Below are 26516 nucleotides of genomic sequence, written 5' to 3'. Positions count from 1 at the left end.
CAGCAGCAGCAGCGCGGCGGGGCTGGGGGCGCTGCCAGGCCCGGCCGGGAGCGGCGGGCGGGACCGCGCGGGCGGGCGTGGCGCTGACGTGGCGGCGGCACCGGCACCATGCGGGGCGGTAGTAGCGGCGGAGGCTCGGTGAGTGCCCGCAGTCTTTTCAGCGATGCTACCGGCGGCTGCTCCGGAGAGCCTGGCTGCTCCGCGGGTCACCGCGAGATGGGCTCCGACGTCGGGATAGCGGGAGCGAGGCGGCTTCCCGGCCAGCCGGTGGGGCTGTGCGGCCTGCCCCGGCGCCGTGAGCGGCCCTGAGCGGGCTAAGAGCGGGAGCGCTTCGGGCTCCCGGGGAGCAGCAGCTGGAGCCGCCCCTCTGCGCCCGAAGGCGAGGCCTGGGGCCGGCCCGGTTCTGTTCGGCCCGAGGCGGGCGGGCAGGAGCCCTGAGCGGGCGCTGCTGGCGCCGGGGCTGCGCTTTGTCCGAAATGCCTTCGCTGCAGGAGGACCTGGCTGATGGAGTGCGCGGTGGGAACGGGAGCGCGGGACTGGAACAGGGAGTTCCCCAGAGGATACCGAGCCCTCCCGCTCCTCGCGGGACGGTCGGGCCCTGAGGATGCCCGGTGTCCCTGCTGGCACCTCCATCACCTCCAGTTTCCGTGCCAGCTCCTCACCTCGGGGAGTTGCGGTGCTGTGCTTGGGCACCGTCCTGCCGCCTGGATGCTGTCTCCAGGCCGTGCTCCGGATCACCGGCATGGCCCGCAGGCCGCGGGCAGACAGAATCCACCACTCCCCGTCCTTTCAGGCTCTGCTTCACTTTTTCTCACCTGTGCAAGGAACATGACTTTTCTGTTTTCTTTATATCCAGCCGTTGGGCATTCCTGCATACATTAGGTCTCTGTTCTTTAAATAGGAAGTGTATAAATGAAAAAACATGCAGAACTTAAACACCAGTTTCTATAGATGTTTCCTTCATAATTGCTGTTATTAACTTCTCAGAGAGGAAAGCCTGGCAGATCATTTTCACGCTCCTTTTTTATTGCAGATCCTTAACTGCCCCCGAAGTTCTTCATAGTAATCTTCACTCTTATGCAAAATTTTTTAGTTATGAACACCCCATGAATCTTGATACACATGCCATGTTTGTCATTTCGGTTCTTCTAATCCTAGATTAAGCCAATGAATTGCAGCAGACTCTGCCTGCCTGTTTATTCGTTTTATCATTATAACTTCATAGCTTCTGGCGGCTTCTCCACTCGTGTAGAGATTTCCCAGGCAATGCTGTTGACGCTGCTGTTTGGGTGTAAATAATGCAAATACAAACATCCAATTGACTTCACTTCCAAGGAGGCAGGATTTGCTTGTGAAGTCTTTGATCAAGCAGTTGAGAATTTTCTCCTGCTGCTTCCCTAACGTTTCCATGAGGAGACTCTGGTGCTGGAGGGCATAGGCACAGTTTAATCATTCGTGTATTGATATTACTGCCTGTTTCTGAACTTCTTAACTGGTACTTGGGGCGTCTCATGGTTGATAGTGTGAATCACATCTTTCTATAAAGAAGATAGGTAATTAGCCATAATTTCTTTTTTTCTTCTGTTTTCTTTTTTTGTCTGTAATTTTTTGTTTTGTTTCACTGGATTTTTTTGTTTTTTCAGGGTGTTTTTGTTTTGTTTTGTTTTGTTTTGGCTGTTGGTTTTTTTGTGGTTTTTTTATGGTTCTTCCAGTTCCTTAGCCAGTTTCTGTTTATGGCAAAATACTACCTTTGTTCCCTGGGTTACAGTTTTGGTATTCTTCATGCTTCCACTGGGCAGTGATTTTTATTCTCTAGTCTGTATAACTACTGTTTTTTTCCTGAGTTTTCTAATAAAGAATGGCATTCAGTCATTAGCATTTGGAAGAAGGTGGTGGTATGTGTTTGTCCACGCACTAGGAGCAGCTTACAACAAATGGCATGTTCAGCTGACTTGTACACATACTTTTACAAAGATGTGTTAAATTGCATGTCTTAATAGGAGCACAGCAATTGATAAGTGACAAAAAAATCTTTGTTAAATAAGAAAAAGGATTCTTTGATGTGGATAACGTGAACATCTGGGCGGCTGATGGGGTATAATAAAACGAGATAAAAAGGAGGGCATGAAGGAGACCAGAAACAAGGTTCTTGGCAGGGTAAATGGAAGAATTACTTCATTAAGGAAAAACAAGTACTGTGTAAAAGCTAGCATATGAGTATCTAAAATATTTGTCATCAAGTGATAAAGTATAGGCAGAAAAAATATATGGCTGAATGTACTGGAGACAAAGAACACTCCACCATTGCAGGGGAAAGATTTCATATGGGGTGTGTGGAGGGGCTCATCCCTGGTTTGATTCCAGTCCAATTCTGCTGGAGTTGGAAAGGTTGAGCTCTTCTAGTTGCAGAAAACGGTGATTTGTTTTTCAAAGGGTGGTGAATGCACATCCTCAAAGTGATGTGCAGGTGGTTGTACTTGGCTGCATAGTGAAACATGCTAAAAGAAAACAAATGATGCTGCTAATGTGCTGCTAATGTGCTAATGTTCTGCCTTTTTAGGACACCAAGACTGGACATCACAGACAGCAGAAGCTCAAGAAGTCCTTAGGAAATAAAAAGTATGTGAATGGTTTTTGTCTAGTTTGATTGAAGGCTAGAAAAAAGCTGAGAATATTCTGAGTCTTAGCTGACTTCACTTCCTGGTTTGTAGGAAAAGTGCTTTTCTGGCACTTCAGTATGTATTAGCTTTCATTTATTTTTTTTAAGGATTTTAGCATTGTGAAGATAAATATTTTTAGTCCAAAACCAAATGGTGCTCCGAAATGTATGCATTTTGGGTGTGATTGCAACTTAAAGACTTTAATTTGAGCAAGCCCCTCCCCATGCTTCTGCAGTACCTCCTGAAACATAGTGTGTAATGACCTGACCTTGTGCCCTCAGCATCCCCCCTTATCAATTCCTGGACTTATTGTTAAAGGGGAGCTCCACAGCTCAGAGTATGGACACAATGGCCATCAGTAGTATTACTTCATATTCATTATCAATTCTAGGATATTGTTAAAGTGTGAGTACATCAGTATGCACAATGGCCATCAGAAGTTTCACTCATCATTCGCTTATCAATTCTGACTTATTGTTAAAGGGAGCTCCACATGCTCAGAGTATGGACAAATGGAATCAGAGTTATCACTCACATCTCCCTTATCAATTCCTGGACTTATTGTTAAAGGGGAGCTCCACAGCTCAGAGTATGGGCACAATGGCCATCAGAGTTATCACTCACTCATCTCCCCTTATCAATTCCTGGATTTATTGTTAAAGGGGAGCTCCACAGCTCAGAGTATGGGCACAATGGCCATCAGAGTTATCACTCACTCATCTCCCCTTATCAATTCCTGGATTTATTGTTAAAGGGGAGCTCCACAGCTCAGAGTATGGACAGAATGGCCATCAGAGTTATCACTCACTCATCTCCCCTTATCAGTTCCTGGATTTATTGTTAAAGGTGAGCTCCACAGCTCAGAGTATGGGCACAATGGCCATCACAGTCATCACTCACTCAAGTGATCTACTTACTTCAGTTGGGAATTGCAGTTGCAATGGGACGCATTGCAAACTGTTTGTGTTCCCTTTGTTTCTCCTTCATGTAAGTGGTATTTGCCCAGAGAATAGATACTCTGTGTTTCTTGGACACCTCATTCAGTTTCCTGTCCTGTACAGGAATGTTGATGTTTAGGCATTTCAAGGCCTGAGGGAAATGCTTTGGAACAGTGAAGCAATGTTCCCTCTGATCTCTAGGAAAAAATTTCAGTGCTGCTGATTAGTCTAAAGTGTCTTAATGTAGTGTGATTTGTAGGTTGGAAGTTGTCTTCACTGCTGAAAGCCTCACTAGTTAAAATTCTTACTGACACGAAATCTTTTATTGAGTAGTGCCAGCCCTGATTCTGGGAGTAGAGGCTGAAGGAGATCTTGCCCTTTGTGGGATGGAAAATGTCTCTTTTGTAATGATGGGCTACAGAAATATTCTTATATTCCAGGGAAAAATGCATATTTTAAAATTAAGATTCACTTACTCCTGCTTCTAAAGTTTAAAGTTTGAAGTAGGAGGAATATTTTTTTCTGTTCCTCTTGAGATCTCACTAATGTCATTATCAGAAAGATGTACTGAAAACTAGCACTGAGGACTGTTTTATCTTGCTGGCACTTTACAGATCCAAAAACTCAGGAGATTCAGTGAATTGTGATATTCATTTTCAGAATACTTGGGAAGATGAGAAGGCTGTTGTCTGTCAGGTTTATTGTGATTGTGCACTAGTATGCATCCATACGCACAGGAATTTGACTGGATGTTTTCCAGGCCTAAGCCAGCTGAGGAGGTGGAAGCTGCTGTGGTGGGAGTGAACAGTGACTCTGAGGACACAGTCACCACCATCTCCCCGGCCTCCCCAGTGAACGGGAGCGCCGAGCCCCGGAGCAAGCGCACCATTCGCAGGCCTGCTTACTGGCTGGAAATGAGAGGGATGAAAAACAGCGTGAGCAAATCCTCAGAAAAAAAAGGTAATTATCACTGGTGGTCCAAGGCAAAACTGGTTTCCCCTCTGGTTCTTCAGTGAGAAATTAGTTTGCTCATGAAAGGCATGCTGCAATTCAGCCAAAAATTACAAGTTTGCTGGTGCTGCTCGTGTATTAGAAGAAATGAACTTTTGCCACTGCACAAATACAGGTACAGTTCTCTGATATTATACAGTTCCTTTTGAGTCCCTTGTCTATTAAAGTAATCATTCTGTGCCTGAACTCAGTTCTATCTGTAGAAGAGGTAAGAGTTACACCAATCATATCAGAAATAAGCTTGAAGAGCTTTAAAAATAGGACTGTCAACACTAAAGATGTGGCAAAGGGGATCATTCAGTAGTATTTGGGATTAGATACAGCGTTTGTGGTTGGTAGATTATTATTTTTTAAGGATGTCTTCATTTTCTCACATTTGTCAGTTACAATTTTCTGATTTGAAATGGGTCTGGTTTGGGTTGTTGCAGGAACATTCAGATTTCCTGGCCTAGGAGCTGTTTCCCAAACTTCTTACGTGGCAGAGAGTCAAAACTTCAATCTTCTTTAATGCACTTCCTTCTTACCTCTAAGTAAGGATCCGTATTTTATTCTGTTGTGGGGAGAGGCAAATTTGGTAGCTTGATAGAAGTGAGATTGCTGTAGCTGCACAGCCCAGGTGCAGTCACTAGCCAGACTGAGTATTCCTGTGGGAACAGCACAGACCTACAGCAGACATGAGCAGGAGCCACGCAGACCAGCATGCACACTGCACACTCCATCTGCTCAGTGCCTGACCTCTGGATCCCAGGCTCCTCAGCTGCTGGGCCAGGGATGCACTGGCCCCTGTAGAGCCATGCCAGGGGCAGGTGAAGACCTCCTTACAGACAGGCGCGTACTCAGAGACCCTGCTTGCTGTCAGACATGACAAGGTTTGTATACTGACCAGTCACCTATTTACAAGCAGGTGTTGTTTGCTATCCTCTTACACCTCTATTTTCCCACACTTGATCAAGTCTAAACTGGGTAATTCTGTCCCTTTCCCTCCCTTTGATACCACTCCTGATCATCCTAGTCCTGTGTAATCCTGAATTGTTCTCCACTCAGATCCCAGGTGCTGCATAACCCCAGGCAGTAACACCACGCTCTCTCTTCTCACTGTCCCCCTCCCAAAGGGGGCTGCAGAGAGGGGTTCCCACTGACCTATCCTTGTGGGTCTCCTGGGACAGGCTCAGGAGGAAGCTGTCTGTTTCTTTAAGTCCCTAATTGGTGTTCCCTGCCTACCATTGTGCTTCTGTGCTCATCTGTATTCATGGAGACAAGATTTTGATAGACTTGGAAAGGGCAGGCACGATTTGAGTTTCTGTATGCTCCTTTTTGTGTGAGTGCAGGTGAGGTTTCCGTCACATAACCTAGTGCTTTCTGCCTCTTTTCCTGAGGATTATTTTCCAGGCCCTGCTGTGGCACTGTTTCTTCCATACCTGCTATATCACAGTACTGTGTGCCACAGGCTGCGTCAGTGTTGCTGAGTGAGAAGGTGGTGTCCAGTTCACTAGTACCCAGGTGCCTCACAAGAACTACTTGTTTTGTTTTGTTTTGTTTTGTTTTGTTTTGTTTTTTAATAAGTATTGAATACAAGGACCAGATGAGGCAGCAGTAGACTCAAGGCTGTTATCCAGACTGAATACTGAGACTGAAGCATATCTGTTCTTACTTATCAGGAGAAGTACTGTTGAAAGGCAAGAGGAAATCTGAGCAAAGGGAAGGCAAAGATGTTAAAGACTCTCCCAAGAAGAAGCGGAAGATTTCGGGTAATACAAATAACTTGTAATGCCTAATTAGGTGCTTTGACTTGCCTGCCCAAATGACATCTTCTGGAGTCTTCAAACTCTGATTCTGAACGTTTTGTTCTAGGAAGCCATTGACTAGTGTCTGCTTCATCAGTGGGAGGTGGTCTAATTTCAATCTGTTTTAGAAGTCCAACAAAGGGAGGGAGGAAGGAAGTGATGGGAAGTATAGGCCAGTCTGCATATTTCAGTTTCTCAAAGGATTATAGATTAAATAATCTGACACATTGCTTGTAAACATCTGGAGATTGGTTAGCTGATAACAGCAGTATGGGTTTGTTAAGAGGAAGTCAAACCCAAACACTTTTTTATTGCCACAAAGACCAAGGGGAGAAATGTGTGACACCAGAGGCCTTTCAATCCTTCAGAAGGTTTGTCAGTCAGTGGTTAGGTGCAAAGAAAGGTGTGCAAGTGGTGAAAGCAGGAGCAGGTGACACAGAAGTGTACATGTGCTGTCCAGTCTTGCAAGGATGAGGTTAGGAAAGCCAAAGCCAGCCTGGAGTTGAATCTGGCGAGGGATGTGAACAGCAATAAGAAAGGATTCTACAAGTACATGAATAGCAAAGGGAAGACCAGGGAAGCTGTGGGTGCACTGCTCCTCAGAGCAGGGGAGCTTAAACTGGATTTACCCAATCATTTTTCTGTAGTCTTGGTTAGGTGGAAAGGTCTGAGAAGACTGGAGGTTAGCCTGGGTTACACCCATCTGCAGGAGGGCTCAGGAGGAGGATCCGGGAAACCACAGACACATTTGTGGCTCTGGCCTTGGTGCCATGGAAGGTCATGGGGCACATTATCTGGGGTGCTGTCATGGGGCATCTGCAGGACAGCGTGGTGATCAGGCCCAGCAGAATGGCAGGTACTGCCTGACTCACCTGATGTTCTTGGATGACAAGGTGATGGATGAGAGAAGGGCTGTGGGGATGTTATTTACCTGGACTTTAGTGGAGCCTTTTGACACCATTTCCCACATCATTCTTCTGGAGAAACTGGATGCTCATGGCTTGGACAGAGGCTCTCTTGGCTGAGTGGAAAATTGGCTGGATGGCTGGGCCCAGAGAGCCATGGGGCAAGGGGTGACATCCATCTGGGGCCAGTCACCAGTTGTCTTCCCCAGGGCCCAGTACTTGGTCAATCCAGTTTAATATCTTTATTGATGGTCTAGATGAGGGGACTAAGTGCACCTTCAGTAAGTTTGAGGATGACACCAAGTGGATTAGGATGTGGATCTGCTGGAGAGCAGGAAGGCTCTGCAGAGGAAACAGGACAGGCTGGAATGATAGGCCAAGGCCAACAGTGTGAGAGCCAGCAAGGCCAAGTGCCGGGCCCTGCCCTGGGGTCACTGTACCCCATGAAGCACTCCAGGCTGGGGCAGAGGGGCTGAGAAAAGCCCTGTAAGTGTTGGTCAAGTGTGGCTCAACACAAGCCCAGGTGGGCAAGAGGCAGCCAGTGGCTGCTGGGCTGTGCCAGCTCTGGGGTGGCAGCAGGCCCAGGGCAGTGCCCGTCCCCTGTGCTGGCACTGCTGGGGCACCTCCAGTGCTGGGGGCAGCTCTGGGCCCTCCTGCCAGGAGAGACCTGGAGGGGCTGGTGCGTTTCCAGGGAAGGGAACAGAGCTGGGAAGGGAATGGAGCCCCAGGAGAGGCTGAGGGAGCTGGGAAGGGGCTCAGCCTGGAGAAAAGGAGGCTCAGGGGGGACCTTGTGGCTCTGCACAAGTCCCTGACAGGAGGGGACAGCCAGGGAACAGGGACAGGACAAGGGGAAATGGCCTCAAATTGCACCAGGCTTAGATGTGATACTGGGAGCAATGTTTTGCCCCAGAAGGACTGTCCAGCCTTGGCACAGCTGCCCAGAGCAGTGGTGCAGTGCCCATCCCTGGAGGGGTTTGAAAGGCGTGTGGATGTGGCACTTGGGGACATGGGTTAGCAGTGGCCTTGGCAGCACTGGGGGAGCTGTTTGACTTGATGATCTTGGAGGGCTTTTCCAACCTAAACAATTTAAGATTCTAAGTCCTGGAGGGCCTGACGGGGTGCACTGAGTGCTGAGAGCTGGCTGATGTCATTGTGAGGCCACTCTTGATTATCTTTGAAAGGTGATGGCAACTGGCAGAGGTTCCTGGAGGCTGGAAGAGACAAAGTACCAATTGTATCTTCAAGGACAGAAAGAAGGAAGATCTGGGGAACTACTGGCCAGTCTACCTCACCTCAGTCCTTGGGAAGCTGATGGAGAGAATCATCCTGGAAAGCATTTCCAAACACATGAAGGACAAGATGGGGATTTGGAGTTATCAGCATGGATTCATGCAGGGCCAGTCACGCTTAAATCAGCCTGACAGCCTTCTACAATGAGGTCACTAGCCCGGTGAAATAGGAGTGTAGAAAGATGGTTCATGGAGTGTCCCTGTATTCAACTCTGGCTGTTGTTTCTGTCAGCAAGGATGGAAGTATGCAGACAGCACATAGCTGAAAGTGACAGCAAGTGTACTGGAGAAAAGGCTAAAAGTGAAAGTGGTGTCAACAACAGAGAAACAATTTAAAAATAGAACAGAGAACAGTGTAAAATTAAAGATGATATTGTTTGGGAGGAAACACTGTCACAGCTGAAAAACAACGAGCAGCCTCCCAGGAGCCAGTGCTGCAGAAGAGGATTCAAGATCCATAGCAGATCAAAAGCTGACTGGGGACTAGCAGTGTCAGAGTGGTTTTTTGAGAAGGCAGATATTAGACTGAGAGCTTTGAGGAGGAATGTAGACTCTGTGAAGTAGTTAAACGTGTGAAGTAATTCTTTTGCTCTAATCCAGGGCCACCATGGAATGCTGTTTCCAGAAACAGGCACTGAGGTTCAGGAAATGTGTGTGACAGCTGAAGAGGACAGGGAGATGAGAGCAAGCAGCATAACCCATGCTGAAACAATAAGAGTGTTTTAGTCTAAAGAGGACTGGAATGAGTAGAGCAATGAGACTCCCCATGGTTATCATCAGATGGACTCAGCCAGACTGCACAGAGGATGTGTCAGTGTGGAGAGTTCACATCCCTTGAGCTTGGAGTGGGAACAACCATAGAACTCACAAGTGTTTGAGTGGGACTAATGCCTGCCACTAGAAATAGATCTTGAAAGGGAGTAGGAAACATAACCTTGACATTGCTTTTAAAAAAAAAGCATTGAACATTTCTGAATAACTTTGAGACAGCAGACTTAAATAGCAGCCTTCTAGCAAAAAAATTCTGGTTTTTATTGTAAGAAAGCTTGCAGAACTGACTATTTTGGCTTGTCTTGTTTGTGTTGTAACAGGGAAAAACCAACAAACTGGAACAAAACAAAACTCCAGAACGAAACACCACGGTGTTCGGAAAGAGCCAGAAACCTATGACCCAGGTAAGAAGAGGCAGTAGCTAGGAGTTGCTCATGAAGCAGATAAAAGATAAATGTGATTCTAGGATTTGAATCTGAGCAGAGCTGTGCTTCTGGTGTTTCCATTCAGCAGTTCCCTGTACTGTTGGCAGGGAGGAGCTGGCTGCTGGCCTGGCACTGTGTCAGTACTGCACACTGCCTGAGTGTAGCTCCACTGCTTTGGCTATTGCAGAGTGTAACTGAAAGAGGAATCCCTTTTAGAACTGAACAAAAGCCTGTTAAAATAGTTGCATTATTAAACGCATTAAAACATTTATCGTTTTTACTCAGCAGAATATGTTTGGAGGAAAAACTCCATAGCTGTTGCTGCCAGATCACCTATCCTGGGAGCCAGAGACCCAAGCAATCTGTCCTAGAAAAATAAAATTAGCCTTGATTCAGTGAGTAGAATAACTTGGTGTTTGTAAATTACAGCACTCATTAAACACCCCAGTTTTCTACCAAGTGCTGTTTGATTCACAAACTTTTCCCCAGGAGAGGGACAGCCTGGGCCTGTTATTATTGGGAAAAGAGGAGAGGATGTGGATCTTGTTACGGTAAGAATTCAGGCAGATGGCTGCTAAACCACTTTCTTCCCAGAACCCATTTCAGTAATTTATAATTCTTGTGGATTATGCCAGACTTCTGCTTGGGATTTCATAGAGAGGCGAGAAACTGAAAACCATGCCACACAGGGTGCTTTTCCCTGGCTGCTGAGTAACTTGTCCTGGTGGTCTGTGGCTGCTTTTACTGTGAAAACACTTTGGCCAAAAGAAAAGTTTGCTAAACTTTTGCTAACTCAGCATGCTAAACTAATTATGTGACAGAAATTAACAGTGGGAAATGTTCTGGCCCTCAGGATAAGGTGTTCTACCACTGGTCAGGTAGAAGAGCACACCTTACAAGGGAATGGTAGATCCAAGGGTGTTGGTAAAATGCTCCTTGGCAGTGAGTGCTGTGTGCCTTGTGACAGCCCATACCTGGAGCTGTAAAGGAGCTGCACGTGTTGAGTGCAGCTGGACACAGGTTTGGGAGTGTGTGACCTGTTTCTTTTTAGGGTTCACTGCGCACATCGAAGGAGGAAAAAGGAAAAATGTTGTGTTAGCACTTTTGTTCTAAACGTTGTGTTTTGACAGGTAGTATGGAAGAGCAGTGGTCTCTAGAGATTCAGGACAAAGGCCGAGTTACCTGTCCCACGTGCCGGGCTGTGGTGAGGAAGACTGTAGAAGGGCTGAAGAAACATATGCTGAATTGCAGGAAGGTAAGAACACAAGAGATGAGCAATGGTCTCTTTACTCCTCTTCAGCTTACTGATAGAAATACCTGCCTGTTTTGTGTTGCATTTAAAACCAGTTTCATCTCGTCTCTGTGTCCCTTAGCAAGACTCCTTTATATATCTGTAAGAACAGTGATTGGTGCTTCTTGCCCAGCCTTTTGCAGGAGGTTTGGGTAGTGAACAAAAGTGTAGTTATTTCATTGTTCCACTAGATTTTAGACTCTGTAAAATCAGTTCTTTGAAGAGAGTTACCAGGCCCAAATAAATTATTCTGCTCTCCTGTTCCTTTCCCCCAAAGAGGTATCCACTGCTTTGGTTAATTTACGGTTAAATGTACCACATCCTTGTTTATTTCTAGGAAATGTTCACATGTCAGCACTGCGGGAAGCAGCTGAAGTCTTTAGCAGGGATGAAATACCACGTCATGGCAGACCATAACAATCAGGTAACACAGCTGCTGTGCATGTGAAACTGCTGCAGGCAGAGCAGGCTTTGGTCCTTTTCTCCTACACACAGACACAGGCAGAGCAGGCTTTGGTCCTTTTCTCCTACACACAGACACAGGCAGAACAGGCTTTGGTCCTTCCTGCTAGACACAGACACAGAGAAGGCTTTGGTCCTTCCTGCTACACACAGACACAGGCAGAGCAGGCTTTGGTCCTTCCTGCTAGACACAGACACAGAGAAGGCTTTGGTCCTTCCTGCTAGACACAGACACAGAGAAGGCTTTGGTCCTTCCTGCTACACACAGACACAGGCAGAGCAGGCTTTGGTCCTTCCTGCTAGACACAGACACAGAGAAGGCTTTGGTCCTTCCTGCTACACACAGACACAGAACATGGAGTGCTTTTTTTCAGTGTTCTAGCTGCTCAAATCTAATTGAACTGTTATTTTTCCAGTGAGACTTGACATGTGAAAAACAGTGGAATGTCACCAGAGATGCTAGGCATGAAACATCATAGAATGAGGGATCAATTTCTGTTTAGGAAATAAGTCACACATAAAAGGCATTCCCAATCAGAAGGAAAAATACTAGGCTGCAATTTTCAGTCCTTTGCTAGAAAGGTGGAAGTTTTTCTTCATCCAGAGCAGACTAGATTTGAGGTAAAATAGCAGAAGCAGCAATTAGTTCTCATCTCTGTTTACTTTAAAAATACTAATCTATCACTAGATTAGTACTAATAGTACAATCTGCTTTTCCTCTTTGCTCTTACTTTGAAGAAGGCAATGTCTCCTGTTGTAGCTGTGAAGAATTGGAGCTTTTGAAAAGGTCATTTAGAGGTTTGTGTAAAGTTCAGATAATTCACTCTGAATTTTTTGCACGATTCCCAGTACTGCAGTTTCTGAACCTACAGCTGTATTAGTAAATGATGCGGGCCAGGGATCATGTTCTGGCCCTGAGGGTTAGGTCTGTCACTGAATTCTATCTTTTTACTCAATCAAGGTGTAATATTAGGTAAAGTAGGAAATAATATACAGTAACCATCAGAGAGAGAATAAGGGACTTGAGCTGTAGTTCTGCACAGATGAGTGATTGTTACAAGCAGTCTGCTTCACCTTAGTCAACCTGAGTGGAAACAGTAGGACTATTAAATGTTTAAGATGCATAATTTTCTGTCAGTTTACTCCTTTTAAAGATAATTCCTCTTTGGTTTAACCTCAGTCAGCAGCCAAGCCCCCTGCTGCCCTTCACCCTCTATCTCACCTACAGGATGGGGGAGAGAATCAAAGTGAGAAAACTCATGTGCTGGGATAAAGACAGTTCAATAGATAAAGCACACAGGCAAAGCAAAACAAGGAACTCATTCACCACTTTGGTAGGAAGGTCCAGGCATCTCCAGGACCACAGGGCTTCATCACACATAGTGGTAGCTTGGTAGAGCAAATGCCATCATTTTGAATGTCTGCCCCTTCCTCCTCCTTCCCTCAGCTTTACATGCTGAGCATGGTGGTGCAATATCCTTGTGGTCAGTTGGGGTTGGCAGTGTGCTCTGCGATATCCTCGTGGTCAGTTGGGGTTGGCGGTGTGCTCTGCAATATCCTTGTGGTCAGGTGGTCAGTTGGGGTTGGCGGTGTGCTCTGCAATATCCTTGTGGTCAGGTGGTCAGTTGGGGTTGGCGGTGTGCTCTGCAATATCCTTGTGGTCAGGTGGTCAGTTGGGGTTGGCAGTGTGCTCTGCAGTATCCTTGTGGTCAGGTGGTCAGTTGGGGTTGGCAGTGTGCTCTGCAATATCCTTGTGGTCAGGTGGTCAGTTGGGGTTGGCAGTGTGCTCTGCAGTGTCCTTGTGGTCAGTTGGGGTTGGCAGTGTGCTCTGCAGTATCCTTGTGGTCAGGTGGTCAGTTGGGGTTGGCAGTGTGCTCTGCAGTATCCTTGTGGTCAGGTGGTCAGTTGGGGTTGGCAGTGTGCTCTGCAGTGTCCTCGTGGTCAGGTGGTCAGTTGGGGTTGGCAGTGTGCTCTGCAGTATTCTGTGTCAGTTGGGGTTGGTGATGTGCTCTGCAGTATCCTTGTGGTCAGGTGGTCAGTTGGGGTTGGCAGTGTGCTCTGCAGTATCCTCGTGGTCGGGTGGTCAGTTGGGGTTGGCAGTGTGCTCTGCAGCCCTCAGGGGCTGCTCAGCAACAGCAAAACCATCTCTGAGCTCTCAGCAGTTCTCAGCACAGATCCAAAACACAGCCCCACACCAGCTGCCACCCCAGCAAAACCAGCCCAGATACAGAAAGTCCACATTATAGTAAATACATGTCTGTAAAATCATTAAGTTGCAGAGATTTAATTATTTTAGAAGCTTTCCTGCCCCAGTGTGAGTAGTGAATTCCCTGTGAGGAGAATTGTGAATGCTGAGCATCCTGTGTTTTTCATTCACCTTTCTGCTGTGCTTTAGCCAATTATGAAGGAGGGAGAAGAAGTGGATGAGCAGCTTGAGCGAGAGCGCCTTCGGAAGGTTCTGAAGCGAATGGGAAAACTGAAGTGTGCAAGGGAGGTAAGCTGCATTGTGCAAAGTGTCAATTAAACAGCGGTGTCAATTAATCAGCAGTGTCGATTAATCAGCAGTGTTGTATGCATAGACATGAAATGTGAGAGTGCTGTTGAGTGTGCTCTGGTGCTGCCAGAGCAAGATTTGCTTCAAGACCCCAGCTATGCTTTTAAGGCAGAGTAGCATAGAGTCATAGAATGGTTTGGGTTAAAAGAGACCTTTAATGGTCATTTCAATGCCAATTCTTTGTTGCAGATGTTGTCTGTCCGAATAGACAAACAGAAGGCTGCTTCTGAGCAGCCTTAAAGTTTTCTACCTGCCTGTTTCTGCTCTGTCAGAATGAGTGCCAGTACTTTGGTCGGCAAACTGTGGATCCTGTTCACACTGGGGATGGAATCCCTTGAAGAACAGTTTTCTTCCATGTATTTTCCTTTTGTGTTGACAGGGCTGCACAGGCAGCTTCACCAGCATAATGGGATACCTATATCATATTAAAAAATGTGGGAAGGCTGCTTCTGAGCTGGAGAAAATGGCTATGAAGTGCCATCACTGTGGGAAAGCCTACAGATCAAAGGCAGGACTTGTCTACCACCTGCGATCGAAGCACGGGCCAGTGAGTGCACCCTGCAGGGGTATCGGGGACTGGGGTGGGACTTCAGCCACTCAGGCTTGAGGCACGTGTAGGCTTTTGTCTGCTCCTTTGTTGGGTAATTACTGACCACAAATGTTTGCATTTTTCCTGCCCCTGGATTATTTTGTCCTTGATAGTTTCCTTCTAGCAGCAGCTGTTGCTTCTCTATGACTAGGATGAAGTTTCTAACAGTAAATCAGCACGGCAGCAGAAAATGACCTGACTTTGGCTCCATGAAAGAGTGATGCTAACATAACTTGTGAGATGCTTTCCTTTGCTCTTAAAGGACTCACCATTGGAGCAGAACAGGCAGTCTGGTTGTCCATGAGGGTTTTACAGCGAATGATGGAATACCTTTCAAGACTAGCAACTGCTTGAAGCTCTCTGCTTGAGCCTCACTGCTGTGATCCCTGTGAGCAGTTCTGGGGGTCGGTGTGACCAATGGGATGCACTTCTGTCCCATGTCTGTGACAGTAAACCATAGCTGATGTAGCCTGTTTATGAGGAGTTTGGCAAAACATTTATTCCCTGTATTTAGTGTAACTGAAATAGGAAGCAGTGAAAGAGACTCACCTTTTTGGGCCTTCATTGCAGGTCACCTTCCTCCATGAGGAGAGAACAGAGAACCTGAAAGAAATGAAACGGGAGCAAAACAGCGCAGGCAGAGTGCAGAGGAGATCTGCAAAGGTGGCAATCTACTATCTCCATGAGCTGGCAGGAGAGGAGCTGGCCAAAGAGTGGCCCAAAAGAAAAGTTCTGCAGGACTTGATTCCTGATGACCGGAAGGTACAAGGCCTTAAAAATGCTACATAGGGTTCAAGTTTATACCTCCACATCTAATGCGTGTTGTACTGGCTCCTGCACCGTGTTTGTGGCACATGGAGAGCAGTGTGTTGTGTGGGGCCTGGGTTCTGCTCTCTCTCTCTCTCTCTCCCCCAGTATTTCTGCAGCAGCAGTTGTGTGGGGCAGTGTTTGTTCAGGCAGGCTGTGATCACTGTAGAGTCCTGTTGCTGGAATTCCCAGGGACACAAGGAACAGGGGCTGTCATGGATCACTCCTGCCGTGCTGTAAGGCCCCAGCAATCCTTCCAGTCTCTGATACATGCTGTGCTGTTTCACAGTGCTTTAGACTTCAGAGTTTCCAGTAGTGTCCTCTAGGCTGTCAGTGAAAGCCAGAGGAAAACGATGGATCTCAGCAGGGTAAGGACATTTAGAGCAATTGTTGTAGTCAAGGCAATGAGAGGTTTCAGATTCTGATATTGTGGGGTTTTCCAGATTCACTTATGTTTCTAGAGGGTTGGTGAGACAAGAGAACATTGATTATTGGGAGTTTGCCCGTTAGAGTAGGAGAAGAGATAGCACTTCTGTCTCGGCCTAGAGGAGGAAATTCTGCACAGGCAGCATTACTTCCAGCTCTCGATTCCATCTTTGTCTCAGCTGAAATACACTCGTCCTGGACTGCCCACGTTTAGTCAAGATGTACTGTGCAAATGGAAAACGGAGATAAAGATGTACCGAAGAGTCCACTGCCCAAATCAGGTAATCTTTAACTGTTTCTGAAGCCCCAGAGGGGATAGATTTCAATTCTGTATGAGCCAGCAGCTTCCCACAATCCTGGAACTGCAGTTGGTCTCTCTGTGGGAGACAAATCCTGCTCCATCTCAGTATGGTTGTTTAGTGTAATCAAGGCCCTGTGGAGTCTTGGGGATGTCTGGGGATGCTCCTTTTGTCTTTTGCATCAAAGTGCCCTGGGTTGATCCTTTTGGGAATGTTTGTGAACACCTGAGAACCAGTAATTTGGTGTCAGGCTGGTACAGTTTTCTCATCCAGGTGGGCAGTTGGTCCATTTGGAGGTTTGAATAGTGGAAAATGACAGACCTCTGCCTTTCTATCTAAATCTATTCACAGAAGGAAGGAGTAGAGTTGGAAATACAAGAGTGAAGAGACTTTGTCTGGGACAGCACTTCAGTTTCTTCATTATACTAGACCAGCTTTAAGGTCTTTTCAACCTGGCCTTGAGCATTTCCAGGCATGGGGCAGCCACAGCTTCTCTGGACAACCTGTGCCAGGGCCTCAGCCCCTGACAGGGAAGGATTCCTTCCCAGTATCCCATCCAGTCCTGCCCTCTGGCAGTGGGAAGCCATTGCCCCTTGTCCTGTTATTCCAGGTCCTTGTCCAAAGTCCCTCTCTGGCTCTCTTGGACCCCTTGGACTGGAAAGCTTTGTTGTAAGGCATTGTGAAAAACTGTCACCAGTCAGATCCAGTGGGAACAAATGGCCCCACTGGTGGAGGTGGTGGACATCTCCATGTGGTGGTTGCTGTCAGAGAGCCAAGGGTCAGTGGCAGCTGCCCTCTGGGTTTGGTGTACCTGTGGTGCCTTCCCTGTGCCCTCCCCTCCCCTATACCCAGCACTTTCTCCCCAGTATTCAGCATCATTTAGCATGATCATTTAAAATTATAGCATCATTTTCAAGATCAGAATTGCAGCCCTGTTGTCACCACCAGTGACCCAGCAGCATGTCCTGCTCCTGCCTCCTGTTCTGGGCCCTGGACTGGGGGCTGAGCACAGTGTGGTACCCCAGCACTGCTGCCTGGAGCTGCCCATGGGCCAGGCCTCTGAAGCTGCTGAGATCAGGGCAGTGGGGTGCTGTGCTCCTGCTTTGTGCCAGAGACATGAACAGTGCAGGAGAAGTGTCTTGGACCTGCTCTGTGTGCTCTGCCTGAAGTTGTTCTCCATTGCACTTCAGGCAGAAAGCAAACTGTCATTTTAGTCAGGCTGTTGATAGAGTATGAGAGTAACTGTTGCAGGAGTCTCTTTTTTATGTCCAAGTGTGCTCAGAAACTGGAAGTATAAATACTAAGGTTACTCTTCTAATGGTCTTTTTACCAGAAGCTTTCTGGCAGTGGAGGATTGGTATCTGCCTCCCTCTACCTCTCTTTTGCACTTTGGGGATTGGCCTCCAGACATAATAATGCTGTATTGTCTAGGAAGGAGTGATTTCTTGCTAGCATGTAGTTCACATTTGTTTTTTTTTACTTTTTCAGGGTTGTGAATCTGTGTATGGCAGTGTCTCAGGACTCAAGTCTCACCTTGGCACATGTACCTTGGTTGGTAGCCTTCCTCTTCATAGGAATGTCCCTCAAGCTCTTGTCCTGCCCCCTGCTGATCTGAGATCCTCACAAGTCCATGGATTCATGGAGTGGTTTGGGTTGGGGGGGCTCTTATGGATCACCTCATTCCAGCCCCCAGTTTGGGTGCTCCCCTGTGTGCTGCGGGTGTTGCCATTGTAAACAATACCTGAGAGCAGGAGAAAGCGCCTTGCTGGCATTCCTTGTAATGGCACAGGAGAAAGCACCTTGCTGCCATTCCTTGTAATGGCACAGCAGTTCCATTGTAAACAATACCTGAGAGCAGGAGAAAGCACCTTGCTGCCATTCCTTGTAATGGCACAGGAGAAAGAAAGCACCTTGCTGGCATTCCTTGTAATGGCACAGGAGAAAGCACCTTGCTGGCATTCCTTGTAATGGCACAGCAGTTCCATTGTAAACAATACCTGAGAGCAGGAGAAAGCACCTTGCTGCCATTCCTTGTACTGACACAGGAGAAAGAAAGCCCCTTACTGCATTCCTTGTAATGGCACAGCAGTTCCACCTGTAGGCTCACAAGAGCAGCTTTTCCAGGTGCCCTACTGGAGATCTTGTGGCATCTCAGAGAGCAGTTCTGTGCCTTGTGGGCACAGCTGCTCACTCATGGCAGTGCTGCTGTGGCTAAAACTGTGTGCTATGCATGAGAGCTTCTAGTTTTTATTGCTGAATTATATCTGAGCAGGATTTAAATGAAATCTACAGGGTTATCAGCCTCCTGGTCCAGCAACTCTTGATGGAATTTTGTTTGTTTTTTTTTTGTTTTGATGCCAGGGAGACTTTGTGGCTGGTAAATACAAGTGTCTCCTGTGTGAGAAGGAGTTCACTTCAGAGAGTGGGGTCAAGTATCACATCAACTCTGTGCACGCTGAGGTAAGGCAGGCAGAGGGAACATCAAACTCAGGATGCTGGAGGTGGGGAGAGTGTCTTAAGAAAAAAATGCTGGATATGTGCCATGTTTTACTTTTGACCCTGTTGGGAACAGGGTCATTAAACTTAGCTGGTCTGTGTGTTAGTCTGGGGAGTAAGTGTTGTGTCATGTCACATGCCTTGTCCCAAGCTGCTGCTGCTCTGTTCAGCTCTGCAGCATTTCCTGTGCATTGACTAAGCAAATGTCAAATCAAATCTGAATCCTCTGAGACACAGTGACACCTAAGGAGGCACATCAAAGAACAGGGTGTTGTTAGGCAGTTGTCTTTCCAGATCTTACCTTTCAGGGAAACCTTGTCCCACAAGGCAGCTATGTTGTAAGCCCTGATAGGCTTTATTTGGTATTTCCACCACGATCAGTACCAACCTGTTGCTTTCTAAACCTGCAGGACTGGTTTGATGTGAATACCACGACCACCAAAAGCTTTCAGAAGCTAATCAAAATTCGCCAAAGGGAAGAGCAGAAGAAGCAGCGGAAGAAACGTCCTTTGAGCAGGGGCAGAAAGAAGAGAGCTGGCAGCCTGGCTGCCAAGAAGCTCCCTGCTGTTGGAGCTGATAAAACAAGGAGGAGTAAGAGAGGTCGCCCACCACGAGCACACAACGAGAGCACGGGCAGTGAGGAAGGGGCACCCCAAGTTGCACAGAAAGCTGAAGTTCCAAAAACCAGCCGCAAGCGAGGCCGAAGTAAATCCCTAGAAGATGAGAAGGAGTAATCCTAAAGCTTTTCAGCTACAAGCCCCACTTCTGTCAGGCTCATAACCCACAGCACTAATATAAGCAGCTGAATGTCTTTGGGACTGTGACTCAGTTCTGCAGGGGACTTTGATACTGAAACATCTGGTCAGTTGTGAGGAGTTCAAACCAAAGCTGCGGTGCAGAGGCTGCTTCTGCCCGTGAAGTTCCTTTGGACAGTGGCACTCACAGTGTGATTCCTGCTCTGGTTGCAGCCTCAGTTTGGTCATACTAGTTGCTTGTATAGTGGTTTCCAGTACAGCAAGTGTCTGTTTTGTCATCTTCCTCTGATGTGTGAGATCAGGGTTCTTTTTTACAGTTCTTCTCAAAAGGGACTGACTAGCACAATGTTTGGGTCTCTTCAGCGGGGAAATCCTTTCTTGCACAGAATGCACCCACACGGAACATGAGAACAGTGCTGTGCAGAATGCAAAGACTGCCTTGCCCTGTCACTCTCCTGTCTGTTGTCAGCAAGGCTGCCACAAAAGAGACCTTCTCAGTGCTTGCTGTATCCTGTTGCACAAAGCTCTATTTCATACCCCAGCGTTTAGGCTCAGCACCAGACAGCACCAGACTTGGAAGGGATGGAAGGTCATTATTACCCTTGTCAGGAACCCACTGTTCCTCCTGCATCTGTCTCCTGTAATGTTGGACATTAAATGTGTGTAGAAAGTCTTCCAGTGCTGCAACAGCTGAATGCTCTCAAGCCTTTGGAGATTCACCAGCCTTTTAGAGACCTTGGTACCTGATGTGCTGAGGTGGCCTTTGTGTGCCCGTTGAGGCTGTTCCATGCTCCCCTGGGAGACACACTGCAATCAGTGCATCCCTCCATGAGCAGCCTGCTGGTGCTGGGACCAGGCTCCACGAGGCTGCCTTGCCAGCGTGGCTTCTTTGTCATGCCAGTGCCCCCACAGTGTCTTTTCCCCCTGCTCTGCAGATACCCCTTCACTGTCTTACATAACCTGTTTCTTTTCAGCATCGCCTCTCTGTGCAAATGAGCTATAATAGCAGTGGCTTCCCTGTGTAGAAAAGGTTGAAAGAAGAGGGGTCACCATTTTAAGTCATGTTGTTGGCATTGTCTCTGGACCATAAGGAATAATATCTTTCTGTCTCTATAAATCATAGAATGTGAAGGGATTGGAATGGACCTTAAAGATCATTTAGTGTCACCCCCTGAGCAGGGACACGTCTCACTAGAGCAGGTGGCTCCAGGCCTTACCCAGCCTGGCTTTGAGCAGTGCCAGGGCTGGGGCATCCACAGCCTCCCTGGGCAGTGTCTGAATGCAGCAGATGTCACAGAAGCTGGCAGGAAGCAGCAGCACAGGCAGGCCTGGTTTTTAAAGAATGAGCTCTCCAGACTTTGTCATCCAAAGACCCACCATACCAGAAAATTGCAGAATTTGCACTGTGGGACAAAGTTGCTGGTGCTGAGATTGCCAGGGAAGGCATGGCAGTGTGTGGGGAGCAGGCAGGTTTGTACCTGTGTGTCAGTACCAGCACAATCCCATTGTTCTGACAGCAGGGGATAATGCAGGGCCAAGGGGGTCTCCAGAGCTGCCTTTGGAACAGGTTCTGCTGCGTTTGCACGTGCTGTGCTGAAAGCAGATGTGGAGACTGTGCAGGGGTGTAGAGTCTGCAGTGAGATGGGCAAGAGCAGAAGACAACAAAATAAAATGTCACCAGTGCGAGAATGTGGTTTCTTGTCTGTTTGCTGTGTGGTGTTCTTGGTGCCATCCCTCCTCCCCCAGCACAGCCCAGCTGCTGCAGGGCTGTCTGTCCTGCTGCAGGGCTGGCTGTCCTGCTGCAGGGCTGTCTGTCCTGCTGCAGGGCTGTCTGTCCTGCTGCAGGGCTGTCTGTCCTGCTGCAGGGCTGTCTGTCCTGCTGCAGGGCTGTCTGTCCTGCTGCAGGGCTGTCCTGCTGCAGGGCTGTCTGTCCCGCCTGCAGGGCTGTCTGTCCTGCTGCAGGGCTGTCTGTCCTGCCTGCAGGGCTGGCTGTCCTGCCTGCAGGGCTGTCTGTCCTGCTGCAGGGCTGTCTGTCCTGCTTGCAGGGCTGTCCTGCTGCAGGGTTGCCCTACATTCTCTGGTGCTCTTCAGCCGTCTTTGTGGTTTCTCTTCAGAGCTCCACAGTGCTGTACTTGGAGCAAACGTTCACTGCATTCCCACTGAGTACAATAAAGCCAGGAATTAAAGAAAGTTTTTCATAGTGATTTTCAGTCTGGAGTCCTGGTTCCTGTCATTTATGAGTTACTAACTAGGCCTGCTCTCATACTTTGTGAGCACTTGGGTTTTGTAGTTACTTCAGTAGCATGGCACATGGAAAAAAGCATTCTCCAAGGATCCATCCATGTCATCAGCACCATAGCAGATTGTTTGTGGGACTGGCTCAAGCTGGTCTGAGCTGGTGGCACTGCTGCCAGTGCACAGTTTGTGAGGAGAGAGATCTGTCCTGGAGCTCCTGCGTGCTGCTGCAGTGGGGCCAGGCCAGCATTGCTGCTGTGCTCCTGCATGCTGCTGCAGTGGGGCCAGGGCAGCATTGCTGCATGCTGCAGTGGGGCCAGGCCAGCATCGCTGCTGTGCCGCTGCATGCTGCTGCAGTGGGGCCAGGCCAGCATTGCTGCTGTGCTCCTGCATGCTGCTGCAGTGGGGCCAGGCCAGCATTGCTGCTGTGCTCTGAGGGCAGGGGATCCAGCAGAGAGGCAGAACCGCCTCCCTCACCTCGCCTGCTGCAGAGGCAGCCCCGGGCCCTGGTGGTTGCTGCGCTGCCGGTGCTCGGCCACGTTGTGTTGGCCCAGGTTTGTTATCCCTCGTCCCCGGGCTGCTCTCCATCCGTGGATTCCCCAGGTTTCTCTGGGTGCCATCCCTCTCCTCCAGAAGATGAATTGCACCAACAGCTCAGATGGGCAGCAGGCCCTGGAGGAGCGCTGCCCACTGCCCACAAACGGCTCCTTGCTGTTACCAATTTACTGAGCAAGTACGTGTGGGGAAGAGGTCTGGTTCTGAAGGAATCAGAAGTAACAAAAGAGACTGGCTGGTCACTCAGTACTTGTTGCAGTGGTTCATTGTACTAAAAATGCTGTGTCTTCTCATTGGCACTTGTTTTATTTCAGCCTCTGTATCCCACACTGTTGAGTCCTGGTAACAGAAGTAGCTTAAGGGTAGCAGAAATTTCTTCCTGCATATTTGATTTGTAGTCATAATTAACTCCACACATAATTTGCTGTATGAGCTAAAGAGGCCTGCTAGTGTCAGTCAAAACAGCTTTTTTTTTCTCTGTGGTGCATTGTTCTTTGGTGACATGTATCAGTTGGTGCATTTTTCACTTTTTAAGTCCAGGGGGATGAACCAGGAACCAGCTGCAGTGTTCTGTAACAGTCTGGTTTATGTAAGATACGAGGATGACCTTGCTCTACTCTCACCTACTTCTTCTTGTCCTCAGCTCCCTCACTACACTGTTAATATTCACTTTTACCCTCTTAAGCACATTTTTCAGTTGTTCTGCAAATGCCTCTGAGAACTCATTTCTTTTGTTTCTAGAAACTCAGCAGAGTTTAAGGCCAGACAGCACATGATGAACACATTCTGAAACATTGTGGTGTATTTCACAGAACTACTCTAGCAGATACCTTAATAACTACATTTTGTACAGTAACTTTTCCAGAAAGCTTGGGTTTAATATGCAGATTCTCTTTGCAATTGTTATATAATTTCATTAACATTCTTGATAAAGATGTCAAATAACTGCAGAGTATGGGATTCTCTAGGACAAATCCTTATTTACAATTACTTAATATCAAGCATTTAATGTACTCCACCAATGCTTGTATAACATGTGGGGCCAAAACCAAGGCCTTAGAGAAATTTATGATGTCAACAGCTACTTTTACCAAAATGGACTTGTAATTAATTAAAGAATAATATTTACAGAAAATTCTTCTCTGTGAAACCACATTGGCTGGGTCTTACTTATGAGGCCCTTGGATGTCAGTTGTTGGTGTGTCTGGGAGACTAAGCTGTGCTTACACTCATCACACAGTTTGTCTTTTTTTAAATATTGGCACACTTTAGTTTTGCTTTGGGGGCCTGGAAGGATTTTTTGGAGGAGGAGAGAGAATATATTTTGGTTTGGGAGTTGTTCTGTTTTGGTTTTTCTTAATCCTTAAGGATTTCCCCGTTGTTCCAAGATTTGTTAAATGTCGTTAATAATTCAGTAATTTTCATGAGATCACTTACCATCCTTCCTGCAAGTTATGCAATGCAGTAGCTTTAAGATTTAAGCTCTTTTAATAATGCCATTTAATAATGTTGCAAAAAAATGGAGCTGTTCTGTTGAGAGGAAACTGACACGGGGTGCACTTCCCACAGAGATACCCAGGGCAGTTTGTCATTCCTGCCTGCGTGGAACAGTCTGGTGCTGAGTGTGGCACACACAGATACCCAGTGCAGTTTGTCATTCCTGCCTGCGTGGAACAGTCTGGTGCTGAGCGTGGCATGTGAGGATGAAATCATTGCAGTCGTGCACTCAGCTCTCACTGTCAGCCTGGGGTGCATCCCATTAGTTTAACATTTCTCCATTGGTGAGGACACCACACCTGTGCCAGGCCCACTCTTGCTTTGCTTCACTGTCCTTGGAGTGACATTACCTATGAATCAAATGTGTCCCTGTGCCACTGCAGTGTTGGGGAGCAGAGCCGTGGCCCGGGAGCAGCTTTACCTACAGATCAGATGTTTCCCTGTGCCACTGCAGTGTTGGGGAGCAGAGCCATGGCCTTCTGGAGCAGCTTTACTACAGATCAAATGTGTCCCTGTGCCACTGCAGTGTTGGGGAGCAGAGCCATGGCCCGGGAGCAGCTTTACCTACAGATCAGATGTTTCCCTGTGCCACTGCAGTGTTGGGGAGCAGAGCCATGGCCTTCTGGAGCAGTCTGGTCCTCGGTGCTTGCTCAGTGACCTGCCCTTCCTGGCCAGTGGAGGGTTAAGGTCATCCTGGGGTGCTGTGGGACTGATGCGGGTAATGAAACCAGCACTAAACATGACATTATTTCTCCAAGTGTTGCTTGGCTCTGAGAGCCAGCTGCTTTCAGAATTAAGTAGGTCAATCTTCTCATTAAAATATAGAGGAATGAGAGTGAGATTGGAGGGGCGGTGGCTATATTGGACAGCTCTGCTGAGACATTAATTAGCACAGTGTCCTTTTTTATGCATGCTGGATTGAGTCCAAAAACCCATCTGAGTTATGCTCAAAGGTCTTCTAAATTGGAGGCTTCTGTTTTCAAAGAATGCAGTTGCATTTCAGAAGCAAGCCTCTGTCTTTCTTCGGAGCAGGTAACAAAAGCCAGGCAGTTATTCGGACACTGGACCATGACCAGAACCAGAGACAGGTCCCAGTGATTCCTGGGGAGGCAGACCCAAAGTAAAGCTTAGGAAAATCACAGCCAGTCCTGTTTTTATCCAGTTCCTCCCCATGGCCAAGGAGGCTCTTGGTCCTCTGTGCCCCTGCAGCGTGGGCTGGTCCCTCGGCTGCCCCTGGGCACAGCCCGGGCAGGCAGAGCTGCCCCGGGCAGGACAGGTGGCACCCGTGGCACCCGGGGGTGGTGGCCAGGACAGGTGGCACCCGTGGTGCTGTTTTTGTCAGCAGCTCCTTCACCTCACCTGAGCCCAGCCCGTGCTCAGTAAGGGCTGCAGGAAGGAGGAGGGCTCACATGCAGGGAAAGGATGTGAATGGGAGACAGACTTTGTCTGGTTCAGGTACTTGGTAAAAAGGTAAACCTCAAAGAAGACGTTTCCACACATGGAATCATGAAACGCTTGGGGTTGGAAGGTTTCAATGTCACCTTTAAGTGTCAACCAGGCCAAGGCCCTGCCATGAGCAAGATTGTCTTCTACTAGATCAGGTTGCTCAGAACCCCATCCAACCTGTTATGAACAAAAATTCAGTTAATGTTTTTTTTGTGGGAGGGAGTTGCAGGGACGCCGTCAGGTCGGTCTCTGCCAGGATACTTAGTGCTTTGTTATTGTAATACCGGGTCGTTGAGGCTTATCTCTTCTTTTGTATTAGTAAAAAGCCTGGCTGGGTGCGGTGGACCCTTCCCCCGAGGCTGTGCTGTCTTACAGCATAGGGAAGACACCTGAGAGGGTGGGGGGGGTTATGCAAAGTGACTCCAAAGTCCAGAATGCTTTGTGGGACCCCGACTCGAAATGCAACGAGAAAACCCCAAAAACAATAAGAATTGAGAGACTAAAGTGATGTCTGGACATGAGGAGCCGATGGCTGAGCCTGCAGAGATGTGGAGCCCCTCTCGCCCTGAGCAGGGAGTGGTCCCAACGCCGGGACCAGGGTGGCCGCTGAGGCTCAGAAGCAACATCTGACGGGGACATCAAGCCCTAAAAAGCTCCCACGAGGACTGGATCCCCGGCTCTGCCCCTCGTGAACGGAGCTGCGCATATCCTCCTCCTCTGAGTCCCCCTGGGAGACGCGACGGGGACTGCAGCCCTGCCGAGCCGCCCAATCCTGAGCTGATCACTTTAATAAAGGCATTCTAAAGGAGAAGTCACCTGGCCCTGTTTATTTCAAACCTGACCTTGAATGCTTCCAGGGATGGGATGTTGCATACAGGTAAAGACAGTATAAAAAAAAGACCTTATAAAATATAGTTTAGGCCCTAGCAGTCTAGCTAAGCTAGCAGTTAGCTTGTAACTTCCCATATAAAAAATCATAAGAATGAAAGCAGTTAGCACAACAAACTATTCTAGTAAGAAAACTGCCTGCACCTGTAATAAACAAGAAATCTGTCCCATAAAAATCAAAAAACAAAATATGTGAACTAACCAAAAATAGAGAGATTTAACAAACATGCATCCCAGTCATTCACCAACCAATAAACTAAATATCAGTATATTGTTAGTCAATTAACTCTAACATGGTACCTTCTAATATTTACTACAAATATGAGCTTTGTAAATAGAGAATGGGCTTTTTCTGCATGAAGAAACTGGATCCCATGTGTTTTACTGCAACATGGGGACACTCACCACCTCTCTGGGCAGCCTGTATGTGTCT

At 47.7% G+C, this 26516-nt stretch overlaps 1 protein-coding gene across 2 annotated transcripts; it reads left to right on the top strand.

Moving 5' to 3' along the window:
* Window position 1: 1 nt before the first annotated feature.
* ZNF512 (zinc finger protein 512) lies at window positions 2-21134 on the top strand. Of its 2 annotated transcripts, XM_064710068.1 has the most exons (14): window positions 2-138; window positions 2561-2619; window positions 4359-4558; window positions 6268-6357; window positions 9679-9762; window positions 10914-11038; window positions 11412-11498; window positions 13932-14030; window positions 14470-14637; window positions 15250-15441; window positions 16092-16193; window positions 17700-17762; window positions 18573-18671; window positions 19118-21134. In XM_064710068.1, exons 1-14 carry the CDS (start codon window positions 109-111, stop codon window positions 19439-19441), a joined length of 1722 nt encoding a protein of 573 aa, XP_064566138.1. In that variant the 5' UTR covers window positions 2-108; the 3' UTR covers window positions 19442-21134. The 2 variants fall into 2 exon arrangements, with proteins under 2 accessions (XP_064566138.1, XP_064566140.1); XM_064710070.1 differs by lacking the exon at window positions 6268-6357.
* Window positions 21135-26516: the final 5382 nt, after the last annotated feature.

This window comes from Zonotrichia leucophrys, chromosome 3, assembly GCF_028769735.1.
Source record: "Zonotrichia leucophrys gambelii isolate GWCS_2022_RI chromosome 3, RI_Zleu_2.0, whole genome shotgun sequence".
NCBI lineage: Eukaryota > Metazoa > Chordata > Aves > Passeriformes > Passerellidae > Zonotrichia > Zonotrichia leucophrys.
Note: the sequence above shows the minus strand (reverse complement) of the source record. Positions and strands in the feature narration are given on the sequence as shown.